Source organism: Mus pahari, chromosome 3 (genome assembly GCF_900095145.1).
Source record: "Mus pahari chromosome 3, PAHARI_EIJ_v1.1, whole genome shotgun sequence".
Taxonomy (NCBI): Eukaryota; Metazoa; Chordata; class Mammalia; order Rodentia; family Muridae; genus Mus; species Mus pahari.
The window spans coordinates 36,254,498-36,278,440 of record NC_034592.1 but is presented as its reverse complement, the minus strand read 5'-3'; the positions used below and the strand labels follow the sequence as shown (position 1 = coordinate 36,278,440).

Here is a 23,943-nt window from a genome sequence, read left to right as displayed (position 1 = left end):
GTCCCGAGTTCAAATCCCAGCAACCATATGGTGGCTCACAACCATCCATAACAAGATCTGATGCCTTCTTCTGGAGTATCTGAAGTCAGCTACAGTGTACTTACATATAATAAATAAATAAATCTTTAAGTAGCTATATAGTCAAGGATGACCCTGAACTCCTGATTTTCCTGTCTCTACCTTCCAAATGTTGACATTATAAACACATGTTAATATATCTAGCACAGTATCTCTTAAAATGAAAAAGGTATTTCTGATCTCAACTAGAAAGAGACGCATGTTGACGAAAATCACTATTCAATAGCAACCTTTAAATAAAAACACGCACACACACATTTTCTAGAAAGGCTTTCAACAGAACTCTCAAAGAGCAATGCTTACATTCCACCCAAGTCAATGAACATTTTTTAACATAAGAAATAGACAGCATTGTAGAGCAACGATCAGGAGGCAGCCAGTAAGCAGTAAACTCACAGGGAACACTGGGCTCGGCCCACACGCTTGCCAAAGCACTCACACGCAAAATTCGAGTCATTTAGTAGGGCACTGTCTTTTAGGCTGAGAACTAAACTGAACTACAATTTATTCTCCAAATAGAAAGTAGGAAAGTAAGTCTCCAAAATGTATTATGAGTTCATTTATTAGGTAATGGACACGAAGGAGAAAAGAGCAGCAACAGAGATCTGACAGACCTTTTAATGCTTACCTGATATGCCGTTCTTGCTGGTGTTCAATAAAGCTACAGATGCTGCAGAAACTCTTTTACTGCTCACAGTCTGCCCTGGTTTTCTTGAGGTACATTCTTCATTATCAATGTCCTGTACATTTAGTAGCCTTGGCTGGAAACACTGTAGTCGACATGATCTGATATTGCTTAATATTTCAGAAAGAGACAGTCTATTTTCACAAGGTTTACTGGAAGCATTGGTCCGAGAGAAATTAGAAGAAAAGTCTATAGTTTGGGAAGAGCTTGAAAACCCATTCAGCATCTCAGGGTCTATCTGTTTCAGGACGGGGTCATGCTCTGTGGATATTCGGTCCATAATGACCCTGTAAAGCAATATAAGACATACATGTGTATATCATACATAACTCTTTCTCTACTGATTCCCTTTCAGCTAGAAAATGCTACAAGGTCAAAGCAGCTTACCTGCCACCTCTGCCAATTCGCCTCCTTGCAAATCCTATACATCTTCTTGGAACTGTAAGTGTTGTAAGACAATGCTTATACCTCAACTTATCCAAGTCTGCCAACTCTGAATTTTCACACGTATGGTTACTAGCTTGGTCCAAACGAGGCTGCAAAGAAAGAGAAAAAAGATAACTCAGAGTAATTCTGAAATGAAGAAAAGTTAAATCATGATAAAAACAAAATGACTGCAAATCGTGTTAGAACAATTAAAATTTAGATGAAAAACTATAAAACTGAGGCTAAAATGTATTAATCTAGCTAAAATTTAAAAAATTAAAATCAAAAGCTAATCAAATTAGATAAAAAGTTTCCTTATCCAAATTACCCACTCTAAATTACATACACTTAGTAAATATTTTAAAAATACCTTTAAAGAATATGTTTTAGGTTTCTTTATATAGAGAGGGATAAAATTATTAATTTATAGTTTTTCTACATGATAAACTAGAATGACTTTTTTTAGGGGATGCTAAAGGCAACTAAAAATTTAGTGAATGCATATGCACAGGCCAAGCTTAAGTGTTCTTTTTTGCTTTTAAGAAACACAGAGCTTGTTTCTTGGCCTTTTTATTGCATGCATCATCCTGTTTGTCTGTCTCAGCACTCTGTCCCCCTTGTGTAGGAGTTCTCTCACCTTCTATCAGCATAACTTGAAAACAAATCCCCATCCTTCCTAAACCAAGTCTGCCCTCAAAAAAGCTGTCTATCTGTGCATACCATGATGCAGTCAAATGGTTTGCATAAACCATGCTAACAGGGCAAAACTACCTTTTCTACTCTATAGTTATATACCTGACAGAAAACTTTAGCACTGGGACGCCAAGGCCATTCTCTAAACACTGCACCTAAAATGGGACATTAATAACAAAAAGAGATTCCTAATGTATCTGAAATTTATGGATGAAATTATCAGACAACTTTGCTATAAACTTTAAAAATATACTTATTGGCGCTCTCTCTCTCTCTCTCTCTCTCTCACACACACACACACACACACACACACACTCTTCAGTGAATATCAAGAAGCCGTCAACTTAAACATGTGCAATTAATTTTCACAACTGCTAAAGCTATAATTAAAGCTCCAAACGAAGTAATTTTGAAAATAGGAGTTGTCTAAGTAATGAATCCTAATATTCTGTGAAAGAATTCGGCATCTTTCATCTTTTTCTGCTGGTATTCACATGCCACAGGAGGCATAAGGAATATTGATGCACTTCCCACTTTTAGACTGAGCCTACGTTACCTTGACATGAATGATCTGTTAATTCCAGCTCACAAAAATATCACAAAAAACAAAGTTCTTACAGCGTAATACTGGCATCCTGCCCGCCTTCTGAAAGCACAGGGACCATCAGGATCATTTTCTTCTTCAGGTTCTGAAGCTGGAGATGGTACCTGGACAAAACAGGTGCTCCATTTAGCAGTTACCAAGTTAACATATCAATGTATATAACGAATGAAAATAAAGGCAGATCACAAACACACTTGCCTACATCCAGCAGGTAGCTAATTTGCCTGAACTATTAAATGACTGATAAATATTTTCTGTAGCTAAAAATCCTTTCTAAGATTTATTCTTGCATCTAAGCACACTTGATACTGTTTCGAACGAAGGCTAAACATATCAGTATAGTTTTTATATACCCCATTTATATAGTCATAAATAATGCAGGCATAAATGCTTGATGATGACAATTATGCCTCACCTATAGGTAGTTGTAATTTTTATCTGGACCTTCTTTCTATAATAAGGTCAAATGCTAGGAAGAAGTGGGCACTGGACTCTCTGGAACCAGACACTGCAAGCTGTGAGGTGCCATGTGGGTACTGGAAGCACACTCAGGTCCTCTGTAAGAGCAGCAAGTGAACTCAACCACTGAACCATCTCTCTAGCTCCTTAAATCACTGCTTAAACCTAGCAAGTCAGAAACAGAAATTTAGTGAAGTATATAAAAACATTGATTGCTGAGAGAAAGTTTAAGACTACAACAGTAGAGGAAAAGTGTAAAAAGGCTTTTAAAGAGTTGCTACATTAAAAAGGATTTTGCCAGGACCAGATGCTACCAGCCAAATATCCTTATATAATCTGAAAAGTATCCCTGGGACCGAACTGACTCAATAGAGCACAATTTTATTTCATCAGAACAGGCTAAGTGATGATATAATATATATGATAAAATATACTTTGATACAGCAGAGAAACAATAAATGTAACGCCCACAGTAATGGTTAAACAACACACAGGCCTTAGTCCTTAAGTTTGGACTGTCTCTCAATCTCACTTAGCAGTACATCTCTTTCCTCACAAAGTACCTGCCTCATCCTACTAACCTGGCAGTTAATAAGGCAAAAATCTCATTCCTTTTTAGAGGATTTTTTTTCCCCTCCACATTCATTCTACACTGTGGTGACTACCATGGAGCTGGGTTACCTCAGAAGAAAGGTATTTATTTGAGGTTCCAATATGCCTTCGCTAGCCCGTGGGGAGAAAGGAACAGTGAGCTGGGGCTGATCCTCCTTCCTGAGGCACCAACTCCCAAACTCAAACTGCAAAGAAATCTCAACTTTACAGTTTGGCTCCTCTATGCAGATGTCTGGCAAGTTCTGGCATGAAGTACCTCACTCCTTCCCAAGTATCGTTCTCTAGGATGGACTCCAGCACACACAAAGGCAGCACCACAGAGCAACCAAAGGACAAGTACAGACAGACAGGGTTTCTCCATCTTCCCAGCTACAGTCTGCTCGTCAGCCTTGGTTAAAACACTTCCTTAAGCTTACCAACTCCCTTGTCCATTGTTTACTGAGCAACATATTATCTCTCCCCATGTGTCCTGGAATCCACTCCTGGGAGAATTTAGAACTACAGTCTAAATACCTACATTATTTAGTGATACCAACATATAGGCAAAAAGTCTGCAATAATGAGAAAATACCATAAAAACTAACTAAAGTTGTCTAAAACTTTTAAAAAGGCCTCAGGAAACCTGTAAAATGCAATTTTAATGTGTATGTATGTGGCAATGTAATTAACTATAAAAAATAAAATGAAAACTCCTTAATATATAAGGGATGTAAGACAAACTATGCTGAATGAGGTCTTATCTAAGTTTTAAATGCATGTATTTAACTGTGTCATTTTCTGACTTAGGCTTTTTAATAATTTCCCATTTGCCTACTTTCCTTACACCATCCATCCTTACGCTATCTTTCCCTCTCTCTCCTGTTTGACTCCAGCAACAGCAAACAGCTACATTTCCCTTTCATTATGCTGTATTTCTGCTTGCAGCTTCTGCTTTCTCTACCTGGAAGAACTTGATAGGTCACTATTTGTTACATTCCTCATTTCTTCAAAATGATCATCTGATGACTTTCCCATGACTGCAAAGAGGTATCCCAGACTAACTTTATAGTTTTTCTGACAAATATACTGACTGGTTTTATTGAGTGGTTCTTAAGAACATGTAACATAAAGCGTATTTTTGTGTATTTTTAATGCATATGAACACTGCAATATTGTCTGGGGGAAAAAAACCCAGAGTAAGTGACAGGATAAAGACTAATGCAGGCACAGGGGGCACATTCCTACGAGCTGGTTTTCATGTGGCTGCAACCATCAAAGGCTCCACTAGCAGGCTTGCACCTAAAGTTGTATATCCGATGTTGACTTTTAAAAGAAAATTGCCTTTAAATAAATAAAACATTAAAATATGACACATCTGCTAGTAGATTCAAGTGGTTATAGTATTTTCTTTGGAATGCTTTAGGTCATATAGAAAAAAGAAAAACAGATTTGTGTCAGACCAGGTGCTAAAAAAAAAAAAAAAAAAAAAAAAAAATTAACCACATCCAATATATTAGGAGAGTGTCCTTTGAAGCAGAAGAATAAAAAAGATGCAACTTTATCCTTGTGCTTCATGGAAAGTTTTGAAGAGGGAACTGTTCTCTGGCCAAAAAAAAAAAAAAAAAAAAAAAACTGACCCTTTAATATAAACATGAAAATAACAATGATAAAAATAGAATTAAAAAAAAAATCAATTCTAAATACTTTGTCAAGAAACTGTTGAATAGTTGACAAGGAATTGTTTTTTTAAAGTTAAAAATTTAATTAGCTCTTCTAAACCTTTAAAATAAAATTGCTATTACCTGACAAATAAAATTTACACTAAATCAAAAAGAGGTTATGTTGGTAGAATATGAAAGAAAGAACCCTGCTGGTATATATTTATACTTATGTGTAAATGTTTTCTAGTCCTAAGATCTTGGGCTCAGTAATGCTATCTCTAAACAGCCACGTTAGAAACAGGGAGAAGACCAAGATGTTTGTTTTTATAAAAGGCAAAACCTGAAAACTATGTTAATGTCCCATACAGAATACATTTTTACAGCTGACAAAAAATAACAAAGAGTAAATACAAAGCTAGTGGCAACATACATGTGTGTATACATGTGCAATTATGAACCATGTAGGACATGTTCTATAACACAGGTGAGCAGAGCAGCATCAGGACGAAGATGCCAGCTACACGGCAGAACACAGCAGCATAAAGAGTAGGAGGACATGTGTTTAAAACAGTTTCAAACAAGCACCTGTGGAAATTCATCTTCGTCTGAGCTCTGAAAGTCATATTGCTTAATGTCACTCTTATTGATCACAGGCAATGTCTCAGGAGTGGGCTGCTGAGGAGCTATCACAGCCTCTGCCTTAGGCTTCTTTGGGTACTTCTTCTTTTGACGAACCACATCAGAAGCCTCTTCTTTCAAAGACAAATGATGAGGGTGCTGTTTACATGACGAATTTTCCCCCAAAAGGAAGAAATGAAAATCATTTTAGAAATCATGAAAAACTATGCTCCTCTTTGAAAAACATACATTTTTCTTTAGGAGTTAATTTTAATTATTGTTTTAAGTATGAAAACTTTATTATGTCATAAACTGAAACATGGTTTAGATTTACTTTCTGTAATTTATAATGAAAGATAATTATGGTGTTGATAAGTTTGTTTTTTATGAAGAGTTAATTTATAATTTTTAGGCTATTCTATTATCATGCCATCCCGTGTTTAAAAGGTATTTAAATTTAATTCTTACTTAAATACATTGTGTTGGTGAACAAAATTCATTATTTTAAAAAATAACTGAATTGGATCACTAACTTATTAATTTAGTTCTACACTAATTTCCAATTTATAAAAATGTCTGTGTGAGGTAATCTTCTGAAAAAAATAAATGTATAAGTTAGACAAACACTTTCATTGTTTACAACATGTAATTATTGCCTTGACTGAACAATAATCAAACGGTCCTCGAGTACCCCAGGGTCCGGTGTAGTCCATCTGGCAAAGGGTCTGATGGGAGGGCTTGGTCCTTTCTTTCCACAAAGCTTTTTTTAATATACTAATTGGTATTGCTTTTAATAAAAGAATTGTCACTTTTTAAAAAGCTGAAAAAATGACTGAGCAACAAAGTAAAAACAATACTGAAAGTTTAAAATTATTAAGGAAGTTATATATTGTCTCATGTAGTCCAGATATTAAAAATACCTTGGAATGAGAAACAGTGCACACGACAGAAATGCAGTTTGAGCGACAGATCATACTCAGTGAAATATAAGCTGCTTGACAGAAATGGATAAGGGGGCAAACTATTAGATCAAAAAGGGAACTCCACATTCTTAGCAATTTTCCATGTTTTGGGGTGGAATGAGTGAAAATTAAATATAGTAACTATGTGCACAGGGTAAGACAACACTATGTCTCTAAAAATAATAACTACTTTTATTTACTTAGATAAGGCCTAAAGTAAGACTCAATATAATTCTACCAGTAATTATGGGTTAAAATTTTATATTGAATGCCTAGTAATTTTACTCTTGGGAAAAGCACTGATTGATACAAATGGATTAAAAAATAGTTTTCAAAGCAACATTTGTTGTGCTGGTAACTTTTTTGGGCTATCAACACAAGTGTGATTCAAAGGGAATCAGGTAGGTGGGCTAGATGCCTGTGATTAATAAGAACCGGCTGGTTGAACTGACACGAGCTGAATGAGGAGGAGTCAGACCGCTCCACATTCTTCCTTAGTGTTTAAAACTGAACCCATGAACAATATCACTATACATTTTTCAAAGATGAATTTTCCACAAACACCCCAAGTCACGTATAATGTCTGTCTAGATGTTTCATATCAATTCTTATTTAAATCTAAACTTAAAATTAAAGGTTCTATACATTTTTGAATACCCAAATTAAGTAATATTTGAATACAGCAAATAGGTACTAAAGAAATACAAATCTTTAGCTAGAAATACAATGTTTACCAAGGCTAGCTCTTTCACTTGGAATAGACTATTACCCAGAAAGTAGAGGACTTTCTAGTGCCAATCAAGGTACGGAACTGGCAAATACTGGTTCTGGCAATGACCTTGTTTTCTAGAGAAGCAGACAGCACATTAAAAACAATCCACTTTGGTAGACATGAACTCAAACTGTGAATCTAACACTTAATTCTTATGATCTAGAAGTCACAGAGGTAGAGTTCTTGAGGGACTAATGAGTTTGTATGTATATAAAAACACCCATCAAAGTGATGGCATTAAAAAAAAAAGTGCTATTTATTTTCTTCCTTTACTGCCATATTATATGATTAATATGACCACTCATGATGCTCTCCAAAGAATATTTACCTTAGTTTTACATTCTTGAACTTTGTGATGGTTTCCATTATGAAGAGTTGCTGGACTGGCATATAACTCTTTTTCCGATCTATTAACTTTCACTTCATTAAGGATTTCACCCCCATAGTCTCCCAAATGATATCTTCAAAAGACAATAAAGTATAAGAAAATAAAGCAAAGTTTAATAAAAAAAGAAAAATATATTCAAAACAATGACATTTTAAGTAAATGAATCAGCAAAGTAGAGTTATCAATTCTGTGGGGTGAGACAGGGTCTCAAGGGTCCAGCCAGGTGCCATCAAAGTAGACTCAACTCCTGATCCTCCTGCTGAACATGTAACACCAAGCCTAGCTTTAGAATATCAAATTATTGTTAAGAGAAATGTTACAAAAACAAAACAGTTCATATTTGAGATACAGTTAAAAACACAATAAACAAGAAACTTTAACAATGCCTAAGGTATACAATACATAAATTAATCACATAATGTGTTTTATCAAGAACCAGGAATATTGCTTTGAATGGTTATTTCAGCAATAACAAAAAATACCCTAAAACCTAACAGAACTTTAGTCTATTTAATTATGCAGGAAAATACTTCATAGATCATAATTCTGAAGAATGAGGAATTTTGCTGTCCAACCATTCATTTCCTTTAGTGTTCAAGAAAAAGTAATAGAGACAAATAGGCAAGATAATCCTTAGGTTTCATTAAGAAAAGTCCAATGATTCTGCCAATATCTAAAACAATCAATTCTCTATACCAATGTATGGGGTGTAACCCTTTGGGTCATATCATATATCTTGCCTATGAATTATTTACATCATGATTCATAATAGTAGCAAAATTACAGTTATAAAGTACCAACGATATACTTTTATGGTCTGGGGTCACCACAGCAATGAGCAAGTGTGTTAAAGGATAGCAAGCAGCATTAGGAAAACTGAGAACTATACTGCTCTATATCAAAATACCTCCTACTTCAATGCAATTCAAATCCATAACAATCTAATTTTAAAAACAACTAGTAACTACAAATCTTAAAAAGGTAGAAACGAAATTCTTCTAGACAATCAATATCCACTGTCACAAAACCTGGCTAACTCAGCCTTCGTAGTATGAAAGAGTAGCAATGTTACCTTTTTTCCACAACTTCCAGTGTTAAGTGCAATAATTCCCGTTTGGTTTTTTCTCTTCTCTTAATCATTTCCAAAATTGTTATGGCTCTGCTGAACTCCCGCCTCAGCTTCAGCATCTTCTCATAAGAAGCTTCATCATTCTTACGGTTCTTTAGAAATAATGACAATTTTAGAGAATAATGAATTTATTTATCTTTTATTTAACAAGATCTGACTAAATCTCAGTTATCCTATATGTTTTAAATGAGTAACACAAAAACTATGCAAATAGCAACTCCATAAGAACTCATCTGTGTATCTGTGAAAATTTAAGTACAAGCCAATGTTTAGGGGATAATGCTGAAGCTATTGGCCCAGAAAGAGTAATTTAAATGTGAAAAAAAAAGAAAAAAAAAATCCACCTAAACCTAGTATACAAAAATTATAAAGTCTTTCTATTGCAGTAATGTGTTACCCAATGATAAAAAATAGTTCTACCAAGATCAAGGTACCTAAAAAATAGCCCAAATGAGTGCCTAAATATATATCCATCCAAGTCTATAAGTGGGAGCTAAAAGGTTTAAATATAATCAAGACTGAACTTCACCTCTAGCAACTCAGAAGACTGAAAACAGTACATCGAGCACCTCAAGAAATGAGATTCTCGTACCCTCATAGAGGCAGGGGGAGGGGGCTGGAGTGGGGGGTTGTGGAGGGGAAACCTGGAAGAGGGACATTTGAAATGTAAATAAATAAAAATAACCAATAAAAAAAATCTAAATTAAAGGAAAGACTTCCATGTATACCTCATTGCAGGGGATGAAAGAGATCTAGCAAAAACTATGGGCTTCAGAATACTGTTAACTTCTTACTTGTAAAAATAAAACATCACTTCAACTAAGAGTTGGCTTCATTGTAAAAAGCAGCATTCATGAGGATATAAAATCATCAATGATGTACACAATAAGTCAAATGCCCCACAGAGGTCTTATTTAAACATAGACCTCTAACACTAGTCAATTTTCATAAAAACTTTACTTAAGCAATCTTTTCATTCTTGAGTTAACAACTGAATATAGAATTAGAAAGAACCTAAAAAAGTCAAAGATTTCATAAATACAAGATTATGAATGAAAATAAAAACAAAAAAATGAAAACCTTGAGTTTTACATTTTCTTTTTGTATACACTTTCTTGCACTTGGAAAATAATCATCAATGAAAATACTGTAAACCATATTCCTTTATAGTATTACATATGGAGTATTTTACAATGCTAACAGTTTGTCTGATTTTACCAAAACAAACTTTTCTTTCTCCCCTCTCCCTGGCTAGCACTCTGACAAAAGAGAGATACAGAGCACTGCACTAAGCAGTTCTGGGGAACGACAAAAACTAACATGATCAAGAGCATGCAAGTGCCTGCTATACTGCTAATGTTATGTATGTTTTCTGGACATGTGAGCACACACACACACACACACACACACCAGCACATGTAAGAGGCACTAAAGTCAAAAGATGAACATTCCTTTGAGGCCATATTCACCTATAAGTGGAATGACATTCTAAAGTCCACCAGAAACTCTAAAGGCTCCATTACATTCCCAACCTTTTTCTTTCTCCACTGTGTCCAACATTGTTTATTACTGTTTTATAATTATTATAAAACAATTTATTATTTTTATAATTATTAAAAAACAGTAATTTTTAATGTGTCTTCAAAACATTATTTAAAAACAATTTCTGACATACAAAAACAACACAAATGCCGTGGATGTTTAACCAGATCCCCAAAGGTTTCAAGTTTAGTTTTTTATTTCTAGTTATGTATACAGATGTTCATAGTACTGGCAGTATTTTCAAAATTTGAGATGAATGTATGTCTCTAAATATTCTAATCTGCTTTTATAAAAAAAATTGTTTTCATACACTCAAGGTAAACACAAAGATCAAATTCTAGAAACTAAGACCAATGAAATATTAGTAAAATAGTATTTTTATTTTCAAAATTAATGTTTTTTACAAATCTGACTCAAGATTAAAAATTGTTTCTAGTTGTCATGTTTCTAATACTCCATTTTTAAAAAAAGTTGGTTTTTTTTTTTGTGAGCATCATGACTTTACCTTTTTAAAAACCTAAAATCTTTATTTTTGTAGTGTATTCTTCAATTGAGTGTACTGATGCTTTAGCACGATTAACCTCAGGTTCTGTGTTTTGGTTCCATTACTACAGAAATGACCCTGAGTCTGCCTCACATCCTGTCAAGCGTGAGAGAACACTACTTGTCCTATTATGCCGACTACTCAGGATGGTGACTGCTGGGCTTACCCACTAATATATTACTTTCCCTTTAAATTAACCTAGAATGCTGTAGAATTATATATTTAGTTTGTCATTAAAATTCCTCATAAGTTTAATGTTCAACGATTCTTTCACTTGAAATAATTATTAGTATCATAGCTGCCAATTGGTAAAGTTTAAACTCTGTTTCTATTGATATTTTTAAGTTTGATATCTAACCAAAAAGAAGTAATGAATGAATAAAGAAAACACACACACACACACACACACAGTGGAAATTTTCAGCTATAAAAATGAGATTATATTTTAAAAAACAGATAAAATTTAGATCATTACATTGAACAAAATAAGCTAACACTCAGACAAATACCACACTTTTTTCCAGGTGTAGAATCCTGATTTATATTTGTGTGTGCAGAGATGTGTATATTTATGGTCTTGAAAACAGAAAGAGGATAAATAGATCTTGGAAAGGGGTATAAATACACGAAATACAGGGTATCAAGTTCTATTTTTCTGTGATCTCCATGACTTTGTGACTTTCCTTTTTTTAAATGGACAATAGTCACTTTATTTTATAGTAGGGTATTTTTCCACCTGAGTTTCACTGATGGGTTTCCATGATTAAACTCAGGCTACAGGTTTTAGTCCAACTACCACAGAAATGATCCTGAGTAGAGGGAGATGTGAGAAGACCAGCACGTGGAGGAGAGGCCAGGGGATGGAGGACAGTGCAGACACAGGTGAAACCTGGCACTCTAAGTGCTGACTTAAAAACTTTTAAGTGTGCCCTATTTCAACCTTAATCTCCCATTTATGTAAGTGTGGGTTCATGGGCAATTTATGAGTTATGATTTATTACTCATTGTTTAATGCTTAAACATTTCCACCTAACTTCAGGTTGGCTCCTGTGCACTACTATGGCTCCAACATTCTTATTTTCTTGAACAGCAGAATCATTTTCCAGGTTTATCTTTATTTATATCAACATTAAAAACTGGAAGTCTACGCTGACACTACTTCTTATCTTTTCCAATGGCCTTATTTTCCAGTTTGTAACTGTTTACCCCTTTTTAAGGGTCTCTCTGCTCTAGGCCAACTTGTGTTTCCTTTAAAACGCTTTCTCATTTTTGTTTTATCTAATTATACTGTGTGTGCAGGTATGTGTATAAGAGGACAGTGTCTTCAGAAGCTAGAGGTACTGAGTCACCCTGGAGCTGAAGTTACAGGTACTTGTGAGCTGTGAACCAAACTCGGGTCTTCTCTAAGAGCAGCAAGTCCTCCTAACTGCTCCATCCCTCCAGCCTCTTAGCATTAACTCTTTCCTTCTAACTGTAGTCATATTATACTTCTCTACCTACCATCAAATCCCTAGGGAAATGATTTTTTTTTTTTTACAAGAGCACAAATCTACTTTTATTTATTTACTCTCCATTAGTTTAAATCCGGGATGGGTACAGCATCACACGGATTCTGTGACCAATGGCCTTTGCAGGAAGGTTGCTTCGGAATTTGGCACGAACCATNCCACTGTTTCCGTGGGCCCGAGTNACTTTTCCCCAGATCACTCTGGTTTTGTTTGGTTTGCCTCCAGGAGTCACTGTATTGTTTTTTGCTTTATACACATAAGCACATCTCTTGCCTAAGTAGAACTCCGTCTCATCTCGAGCATACACGCCTTCAATTTTAAGAAGAGCCGTGTGCTCTCTCTGGTTCCGGAGACCTCTCTTGTAGCCGGCAAAAATGGCCTTGCACCACAGCCTTCCAGACATACTTGCTGTTAGAAGTCCTGTTCCCAGCAGGCCTCCACAGGCGCCAAGATGGCGGAAAGAGAGCGGGAAATGATTTTTAAACTACTGCCATTTCGAGTAATTGCATATCTTTTTATAACGTAAGGTGATTCACAGGTGATTGATGTGCACAGGCAGAACTGAGAACCCGGGAGTTTCCTTTCCTACCTAATTACTTTGTTTGAGCCAAACAGAGGAAGACAGATGGCACAAGCAATAAATAAGACTGTATCTATGTAATTAGCATATTAAAACACATGCTGATTAGGATTTTCTAACTAGTGCATTTAGATAAGATCATCTGGTATAAAAAGTCCTAAAGTTCTTATTAATACCCAAATTAATTTTAGTTCAGTGAGTTATAGCTAAGTTCTAGACTGTCATGTAAACATGTCAGTAGTCCTTTTGTTCTTTTCATAAGCTGTGTTTTTAAGTTTAATGATGCAAAAAAGGAACCAGGGCCTTGTTACCAGCAGCAGCATCCCTGCATGCTCCATCCTGCCTACCTCCTCTTTTCCTAGTACCTGAGGAACACTTTCCCATCCTTCTAATTTTGAAACACAATAAACATTTGTTAATAGCACACAGTGCATGGCAGGGATAATCCATTTGGTCTACAACTGAGAAGAATAAAAAGCAAAGAGCACTGAAAAGGAAATGTAGTAGTATCCTGACTGTGAGGAAAATGAAAGTAACGTAGGAAAAGGTGAGAAGCACCTTTAGGAGAAACTGCTATTGGTGATCATGGAGTGGTGACACACCTACTTTAAGAAACAGTTACTAGTAGTTCTCACAATATACTGCTAAAAAAGAATAAAGTAAAATTTTATATCCAGGATGTTACTTACATGCAAATAAATATCAATTTTTCACATTTACCCACTAAAAGCACAATACTTCTTTCCTCCAGCAAAGATTATAAAGAGTCATATCTGAATGTAATCCAATTGATGACACTGCTTTTAAAAAGCAGCTGATAGTTCAGATTACCAATGCCGACAATTCTCTCTCTGCATCTTGACAGTCTCCACGCAAGCAAAGCTTAACTGTGCTCATAAACCTAGTTTATCTTAGTCTTTTCTAATTAAAATGTTACATCTCCAGAATCCCTACATCTCCTTAGCTAAGACTGGAGTGCTAAACTGAGCACTATGATAGTGGCAGTCATATATTTTTGGAAAATTTGTCCTCTGATGTTTAGGAAAATAATAAAGACTCATACAAAAAATTCCTAGTTATTAACCAGTAGGAGATTTTTTCCTAAAATACACAATGCCTGCATCTGCTATACTTCACAGCTGTTATATTAACAGCTGTCAGAGACAAGCTTTCAACATTAGGAGAAACTAGAATCCATAGAAGATGCTTTGTTCCAAATTACAATTCTTCAGTATTTAAATATGTGTTCCTAATTCCTTGTGATGCTAAGAGAATATGTTACCATGAGTAGTATTTACTGTTTCTTATGAGAAATACAAGGCGGTGAATAACACCCTGAAACAGTATTTTCATTTTTATTTTATATCATACATATCATTCCACAATACAAAATTCTATTTCTCTTAAATTCTGGTTCACAGTTTTGAATTTCAGATGGGGACATATCTGTCAATTTGAAATCTGACACAACTAACAACTAAAAAAATGAGCTGAACAAACAAACAAACAACAAACAAACAAACCCACACTACTGTTGCTCTTGGGGGCTGGCAGAACGACTCTTCCATACTTCCTACCCCATAAACTTATAGGCAGCAAGACCTATTCTCATTTGCAGGAATTAGAATATCATTTCAAAATTCTTAAGCCTCCAATGAGGATAATTAGTGTTCAAATTCCTAACTTTCCAAATAGAAGTGACTCATGAATACATACACAGTTTAGTGAGGAACTCAAAACCTGGAAGTTCTAAGCACAAGAAACTCTTCCTATTGCTCTAACTGGAAGTCTAAACTAATTGTGGTCAGACTGCTAAGGCAGGCTAAACAAATACTGCCAACATGTGCTCAAAAGGTCAGGTCATCAATGTCACTATGTTCAAATAATAAATGGCAGTAAACACTATCAAGCTACAGTTGGTTAAATTACAATAGGACATTACCTTCCGAGTCTGCATTTTCTCTGTTCTCCTCCGAAAGGCAACATAAGGATCATTGTTGGTAGAGCCATCTCTTTTCTCTTGCTTAATCTGGGGGATGAGGGATGGCCCCCTGCAGTTCTTCCGTTTTCTCACCCAGTAGTCATATACAGCTTTAATAAGGTAATCATCTTCATTTAGCAGCAGCTTTGCTTCTTGAAGTGTTACAAGCTAAATAGAAAGCACAAGATGTCACCAATGGAAACATCTGAGAAAGAGATCAGGATCTACAGCAATCACAGAAAACGTGACCCACCGACATAATCACAATTAGATAGTGTGACAGCAGGGGAAGATGGAAGTCTATACAACCTAACAAAAGTCTCTTAAACTGGGATGTTATTTTAAAAATTCATATTTTGTCCAGAAGGCAGTAGTTCCACTACTTAAAACATCTGATAAGGAGCTAGGTAGATGGCTTAATTAGAAATGTGCTGGCCTTGTAAGCATGAGGACCTGATGTCAGGCACTGACACCCACATAAAAAAAGTGTGCAAGGAAGTGGTGACAAAGGACTCTTGCATATTGATGGCTGGCTTGTCCAGTTCAGTCAGCAAACTCCAGGTTCAGTGAGGAACTACAACTCAAAAAGTAAGGTGGAAAGTTACTGAGAAAGCCAACCTCTGGAACACATGCATGTAAGCTCATGTGAGTTCCTGTGTTGACATAAGTTTACAGAATAAATGTGATCACTGGATTTCCCAAGCCTATGGTACTGGCGTTAATTAATTGGTCTATTTATAATTTGGTGGCCCTTTCTTATTGCTCCAACTGGAAGTCTAACCTAATTGTGCTAAATAAGGCAGGCTAAACAAATACTGTCACCACATGGTCCAAAGATCACAGAAGAGTAGGCTCTCAGGAGGTCACCAGCATCACTGTTTTCAAACAATTAATGATAGTAAACACTGTCAAGCTACATCCAGTTAAACCATTACAACCTTGCTAGATTACTTCTGGTAGGTTTTCCAGACTTGATCTTTTTCTAATTTAGAGTTCATTATAAGTAACTGACACCTCCATTTACACCCCACTAAAAAGCCAGTTGAGTGACCCAATCTTCTCAAGGAGTAAGGCAATGCATACAATTAAGGACATTTTTATACATCTTATTTTCAGTTATATAAATATTTTACCTGCTGAATCCATAAAGGAGAAGTAAGCCCACTAATGCCTATGTCAGAGCTCTTATGGAAAGCATCTGTCAGAGAGTTGACAGTATCTTGAACCAGTGTTGACAACAAGAATTTTCTAGCACTAAGCCAGCCTGCATAGTGACTTTACTTTTATATGTAATTCCTACAAGGAAAAGAATATACTGCTAACTCAGCCCATGTATTCTAGTCCACATGACCGTCAGCTGAGGATAAAAAAGGACTGGTATTTTTAAACATATTTTCTTAAAGCTATATTTAAAACTATGCTTATTTAATTTGTATGCATGTATGTAAATGCTCCCGTGTGGAGGCAGACGACCTTCAGGAATAGGTTCTTGCTGTGGCAGGGTCTCTTGTTTCTGCTGCTGCACTGTCAACTGTAGGGTAACTAGCATGGGGGCTTTAAGGTGATTCTCCTATCTCTGCTAGCCATTCTATGACTCTACTGTAGGATTACAGACTTATGCCATTGCATCTGACTTTTTATACAAGTTCTGAGACCTAAACTCAGGCCATCAGGCTTGTTGTTGCTTTTACCTGCTAGGTAGGTATCTCCCTGACCCTCTAATGGAATCTTAAAATCTCTCTTTTTCTCATGCTCTTTGCTCCAGCTTATAATTTCTTTTTACCTTTTAAAATATTCGACATTACAATAATTTAATATATATACAATTTATGGTTAAACATTCTGATATTTTAAAATTTCAATTACAGTTTCCAAACATCTATAAAATGGCAACCCATGATACTTCTGTATTTGTTTGTTCATGCATACAGGAATTGCTCTACTGTAGTCCTGGATCACAATTCTGCCTCGGCCTTCTCACTGCTGGGATTATAGCTAGGCAGGACAGTGCTGGGCCTTATCTACCACTCTGTACTAAGTTTTAAAAAAAAAAAAACCTGTCACTCAACATGCATTTCACTCACTGAAAAGCAGTGGAAGCCAGTAGTGAACTGGCAAAATGGTCTGCAGTAAAAGTGTTACTTCTGAAACAGCTCTGGGCTCTCCGGTCATCTGGGCATGACAGGCAGGGAGAAAACTCCATTGGGCTTCTCTTCAAGACCGTTACAAGTTCTATAGTACTAAGGACCATTTATTTTGCTGACAGACAAAACCCAAGGCCTTGCAATTTCAATATATGTTGAATAAATAAATTATAATGGAAAGTTAAAGGTTTTAAAAAATATCAATTAGGCAAAAAGAAAGTATCAGCTCCATTAGTGCATAGATTGTAGAAAAAAGAGAAAATAAACTAAGATAAATTCTCTGGCTAAAGACACTGACAAAGTGGACACCAAGACAAATAACACTGAAAGGGAATGTGGGGACTTCTGACCAGAGTACTGCTGTAGTCAGACACAGCGGAGCACGGAGGCGCTTCATCTGGTGAAGTATGCATCTGTGAGGGCGACTGCTTATAGGTCCTCTTTGTCTTACCTCTCTTCTTTCAAATCTAGTGGTTTCCAAATAACTAATCATTCACATTAAATTTAAAGTGTTAATTGATACTTTTTCACTTTCTGCTAAGAATGAATAACTGTATTCAGTTTAAAATAGATATAGTGTGTAGTGTCATGATTTTATACAGGTAACATAAGAAACATTTTTACTTATTAAATCACTTGTAATTTACAGTGCCACACAATTATAAAAAGCCAATGTGAGGAAAAAATATCACCATTTAATTAAATAGAAATATACACTGTAGCATATTGAGTATTCTACACATATTAAGTTGAGGAAAAAGCATTATTTTTTCAGAGGTCTTCAAACTATGGTAATGAAGCTTTGACAGAATCCCAGTCTCAGAGACAGGTTCATCAAGAAAGCACTGTAATGTCAGACATGTACTATTTTTCAAAGGACATGTGTCCAAATGAAAAGAGTTCTATTTCAATTCGAAGCCTATTAATACCACAGCTAAATAACAAAATACTTTTCTTCTTCATAAAGAACCAAAGCTAACCTATTAAAATTCATATCACTTCCAGGTGTAGTGAGAAACACTTGTAACCTCATCAATTGGGAGGTAGAGGCATGGAGATTAGGAGCTTCAGGTGAGGCTGGTCTACATGAGACCCTGACTCAAAACAAAACAAACAAAACAAAATCAACTAGCCAAGCAAGCAAGCAAACAAATTGTACTATTCCACTTATCTGCTGCTCATTTGAGTTAACTACTTAAGAAAAATCTTTGTAATCCATTCTTTCATTCAAAGCTTTCACTATAGTTTCATTTAGGAACTTTTTTCTAGCCATATACTGATAAGATTGCTGATGTGTTGAAACCGCAGGATTGTGTAAAAAAACACTCTGGTTTTCCAGCAACACAAAGTTAAAACAAATCTTTAAAACACTTTGAGCTGTAATGGAAAACATAAACACTAAATTTGAGCGAGTTGCTTTAAAAGTTAGATTACCTGGGGGCTGGAGCAATGGCTCTGCAGTTAGCATGAGTTGCTCGGCTGAGAACCTTAGTTTGTTTCCCAGCACTGACATGTGGCTCACAACCACCCCTAACTCCAGTTCCAGGTGAGCCAACATCCTCTTTTTATCTCTGCAGGCACCTGGCATGGACATGATGCGCAAACATGCAAGCAAAAATATTCTTGCTCATTCAATTTTAAAAATCTAGAATATTTTTAAATTAGATTGTCTTTCATCGACTTAATAACATACATGCACTAAACATATCACAGCATTCAGTTTGACTATTTAAAAACTGTACTTTTTGACAGCCATAATGAAGACTAGAATACAAAATGGTCCTTTATCAATATTATTTCTCTTGAAAAAGAACTATTTAACTATCAGGATGCCCAGAAAGACCCCAAAGTTCTAGCTCCCCTTCTATTTCTAACCTCATAGATTCTGGCAGGAATCTAGCACCAGAAAAATAGAACGGTTGACCCTGGCGAGGAGACGGGGCAGGGCAGAAGCGAATGTGGCTGCTTTTTCACTACTTCACATGTGGCTGTGCAGATGGTGGACGCTGAGCAAGTGCGAAATGTTTAGTAAAGAATCATCACACTTGCATGTAGACTACTGCTCACTAAAACCACAGTATTAGGAATGTAGACTAGGCCTTTTAGGCAAAGGAAACAGTGAAGAGCTATGTAAAGGACAGGGCATGCATTAGGGAACCAGAGAGAAGTCAAGCACTTGGAGTCAGGTGGAAGACTGACACTTTTTCCTCCTTCTTAAAGAAGGGGTGTTATTAATGAAATAGCTTCTAGGAGTACAGGAGTTCAGATGAGAGACAATAAAAATGGAAGAGGCAGAAGAGACAGCACAACACTTCAGAATGAAAGCACTAGTTTCATTTAGGGTACATTGGCTGAGGATGATTATGAGTACCAGAATAGTCAGTCAAATGAAAGAAGATGGCCTTAAGAAAGAAAAGGAGAGCTGTCGAATTGACAAGGGGTCTGAAGATGATGAACCTGAAAATTCTGCTGCCCTGTCAGAGATGCTCTAGAGAAACCCTGCCTGGAGCTCAGCAGGTGGACACAGCGTTGGAGGACCAGCACGAGGCTACTGGTAGCTTAAGTCATACAAGAGTAAAGGCTGAGGTCAGAACATCAAATGAGTGTTAACACATGAGGAAAAGGGCAATGGAAAAAGAGGAAAAAGAAAATCATCAAATGTGGGCAACATCACCTAACACAGGGAGACTGAGGTGAACATGGGTTGAAAGAGGTTTTTGGGTAGCAATCTGGAGGCGAGTAAGAACGTGGGAGTATCCAACTTAGTCGGTTATGAGTAAAAGCCTATGGGAAATGTAGGAAGCAGCAAGTTATTTCATATCTTTTGAAAATTTAAATTTTCAAAAGGGAGAGGCAAGATGGTAGTTTGTTGAGAAAGATGAGATGAAAAGAAAAGATTCTCTTGGGAACAAAGACCTTTGGACACTTCTTTGAGAAGACAAAGACTTAAGAAATGTGATGAAAGATAAGTAAAACTGAAATACTGAAGTATGTAGTTACACACGCAAATCAGGAAGGACTGGGAATCTGCCTCTGTGAGAAGATAAAAGGAGGTATGGAAGTAGGAAGGGAGGAAAATTTCACAATTTATGGGTGATGGGTGTCTGTTTTCCCCACATATTATTAGAAGCATTCTGTTCAGGGCAGGGATGCTGGCGGGCAAGCAGTAGTCTTTTTATGGGAATGTGTGCTAGGTGAAAAGCAGTGTGAATAAATATATCATCTATGTGAAAAGAGAGAGAAGAGAAAACTTCTGTTTTTAGAAAGTATTTTATTAAGGTATTCATACTGAAAGGAAAATCAGGGAAAGAGAGCACAACTTACAGTAGCTTGTGGCAAATAAACAACTCAAAACAAACAAACAAAAAAAAATCAAAGCCCTACAACAAAACACCAAAAACCATTTTCCCTTAGAAAACATTGCAAATGTATAAAGAAGCTTGCAAGTATAAACTGTTTCAAAGAACACCTGTGTCTTTTTAACCTAGACTCAATCACTGCTATCTTTAATACTTTTATCCAAACTATCATCCACGTCCAATTTTGTCAAGTGGTTAAGAAAATGGTCCTACCACTTCCCTCTTTCCAGTATGAGGTAAAAATCTAAGTTCTGGCATGGGAAATAGCTGTCATGACTGAAAAGATTTTAAAAAAGAGAGATGAGTTTGTACAATCTCTGCAAAGACATGTTAGGACCACCCAGAATGAAAGGGTAATTCCAGTCTTAGAAGTGTTCAGCTTGAGGGGTCTTGGTGAAGATGCAAAGAGGTTAGTTCTATCAGAAAAGGGGAAAGCATCTCAAAGAGGTCATGGGCACAGAGGTCCATGGCTTATTCTATCCATTAGAGCCAGCAGTGAGGTGACACTACCCCAAATGCAGGTAAGAACACTGAGAATGGAATTCCACCAAGTCAGCTATACTGCCAGCACTCAAGAGGCCTGAGGCCAACTCCACAGCCTGAGAGATGAGGCGAGGCCTTGCCTCAAAGAAATAAAAACAAACAAGAAAACAGAAGCAGTTCAGGGAAATAAAACCAGAGGGACAAAACTGTTTAAGAAGAACACCAGAGACAGTTGTAAAATACAGAGGACAGCCAGCTCAGCAGCAGTGGAATTTTTAGAATATACAAGGAAGGCCCTGGGATCAATGTCCAGCACTATAGAGGGAGAAGGTAGGAGAACACAGAAATAAGCCATAGATGATAGACTGAAACTAACCACAGCATTTGGTAACAGTTTTCAAAAACGATTTCACTGATAGGATCTCCAGAACAGGAGCAAAAATCTTGCCGGTCTTTTAAAGTTTTTCCTCCACCAACCTAATAAACTCAATCCTTTGCCCTGTGAGCCTATGCGAGCCCCCAAAAGGAAAAACAAGAGATCCATGAATTAACAGAGCAGGGAGTTAGGAGGACAGATGGCTCTTTGGGGTCTGGAAACTCTTAGTTCTGGTAACAGGATCTTATCACAGTCCTTTGATAACACTTCTGCCATTGCTTCTCTGCTTTTAAGTAGGTGCTGTCAAGTACTCTGCTCAGCGACTCCTTTGAAGGCCCAGAATCGCATTCCTAAGCAGAGAGAAAACAAGATGGCACTGAGCTGCTGTGCACAGTGAACCGCCAGGTGCGTGTGCCTTGTTTATCCTGTTCCTACTTGAAGAAGCTGTCATCTGTCTCATTCAGTGCTATCAACTATTTGTTTGCCTAGACACTGAGAGAGTAAGGCACTAAACAGAATAGAAGACTTTTGATGTAGGATCTCAGCCATACCAAGTGAGTTTCTAAGCCATTACGGAAAATAGAATAAATTCCAAAAGATTAGCTCAGCAAATTTGCTGGGAACATCTGTATATAAAAGGATCCCAGAAACTATTTGATACCTGTGGATATAAACTAAGGACAATTGTGCGCACAAATCCAATGAATCCTGATGTGATAATGAAGAAAAAAAATCTAATAAAAATGATATCAAAAAAAGATATCTAAAATATTAGTAGGCTTAATACTTTAAAACATGGGCTATGTTTCCCAGGCTGATCTTAAATTTGTCATGCTGTCAACTGATGAATCTGTCTGTAATACTTCTGACTACCTCTGAAGAACTGGGATTACAAGCACATGCCACCAAGCATGGTTGCATGACTATGCTAGGAATCAAATTCCAGGCTTGGTAAGTACTTTCTTAACTGAGTTTTAGCCTCAGCCCCAAAGTATGCTTCTTTTGATAGAACACTGGGTATTATTTTCTATCAAGACAAAGGGTAGACTGGCTAACAGTATAGCTAAGTAATTTTCCAATGGAAAAGCTTTGAAAATGTTCTGAAGAGCTGCTAATACCAGCAGTTCTGAACCTTCCTAATGCTGTGCCCCTTTAATACAGTTCACCAACCATAAAATCATCTTTGTTGATTATTCATAACTGTAATTTTGCTGCTGTTAGAATTGTAATATTAAATATCCGATATGTGATGATCCCAAAGGGTCACAACCCACAGGTTGTGAACCATGACCTTAGAAACTTAAAGAATTTAAGTTGTAGAGGAAACTGATTTTTATAAACTGGTAAAAAAAAAAAAAAATTAAGAATCTATTATATATTTTGTTTGTGATTTTGTTATATCCCTAAATTCCTTATGAGTAATTAGTACATTCATATACCACACAGGTACACCAAAAGTAATTTTAAAAAGTTTATTTAAAAATCTAATCATGTAATAACACATCCTTTATTATAGCAAGCTTGCAAGACAGAAACAGCATAAGGAGTACAAAAATCCCCCAATCTCCACATCCAAATACAACCATTGTCAGCATTTTGTTATCTTTTTTCCTAATGCATATATGCAAGTATGTTTTAAACAAACCAATATTTTCTAAATCTGTATCCTGTTTTCAAAATCAGAAACATAAACAATATTCATGATATTAGTCACCATTTAGAGTCATTTTTAATGTCTGTATTATACTCTATCTTACAGTTAAATGTCTCTCTCTTTGAGTTTCTGTGGTACATGGGAGAGGCCACCAGGTCTTACACATGTTAAGTAGGAGCTTCACCACTGAGCGACATTCCCAGCCACCTAGTTATTTTTCTGCAGAATAATTCTAGACAAAAGCCTCCTGACATGTGATGTCTAATTTTTTTCTAAAAAGATAGTTATTATTTCAAATTCCTTGTGAAATTTTGGAACAGTTTACTAAAGAAAATTCTCAATTACTTTGTGAATAGTTTCATATAACAACACTATAATATATGTTATTAAAGTTAAAATTCATTAAAAATAATAGAAACTTGTATAAATTTAGGCAACTGAAAACAAGATTTAAGATAACTACTTCAGATACCCAATTAAATAAAATTAGTTACTGAAATATCAAAAATACAGTAACTATGCAAAGGACCAAGGCATTATGACATTATATTTTTACCCACGTGGGAATAAGTCACAACAGTATTCTCTAAGCTCCTATTCAAGAAAATTATGAAGTATTTTGTTTAAATAGAAATTCTAGGATGCTGAGAGAAAGGGAGAGGGAGAGAGGAGGTTGGGAGTAGAAAGGGGGAGGGAGAGGAGAAGG

The 23,943-nt window shown here is 36.1% G+C and overlaps 2 protein-coding genes across 3 annotated transcripts in view; both read right to left on the bottom strand.

Annotated features, from left to right (window-relative positions):
• Epc2 (enhancer of polycomb homolog 2) overlaps positions 1-23,943 on the bottom strand; it is a 90,712-nt gene that overhangs the window by 13,711 nt on the left and 53,058 nt on the right. The window contains exons 4-10 of one of the 2 annotated variants that reach the window (XM_021192472.2): positions 15,183-15,389; positions 9,010-9,158; positions 7,878-8,010; positions 5,783-5,974; positions 2,501-2,590; positions 1,151-1,299; positions 707-1,050 (exon numbers count right to left, since the gene is read on the bottom strand). In XM_021192472.2, coding sequence (XP_021048131.1) covers positions 707-1,050; positions 1,151-1,299; positions 2,501-2,590; positions 5,783-5,974; positions 7,878-8,010; positions 9,010-9,158; positions 15,183-15,389 — 1,264 coding nt within the window. The remainder of the gene's footprint in view (positions 1-706; positions 1,051-1,150; positions 1,300-2,500; positions 2,591-5,782; positions 5,975-7,877; positions 8,011-9,009; positions 9,159-15,182; positions 15,390-23,943) is intronic. The other variant, XM_029536143.1, reaches the window with a different exon arrangement.
• On the bottom strand, positions 12,675-13,144 carry LOC110317755 (60S ribosomal protein L35a). The gene has a single exon (XM_021192473.2). It carries the CDS (start codon positions 13,061-13,063, stop codon positions 12,731-12,733), a length of 333 nt encoding a protein of 110 aa, XP_021048132.1. The 5' UTR covers positions 13,064-13,144; the 3' UTR covers positions 12,675-12,730.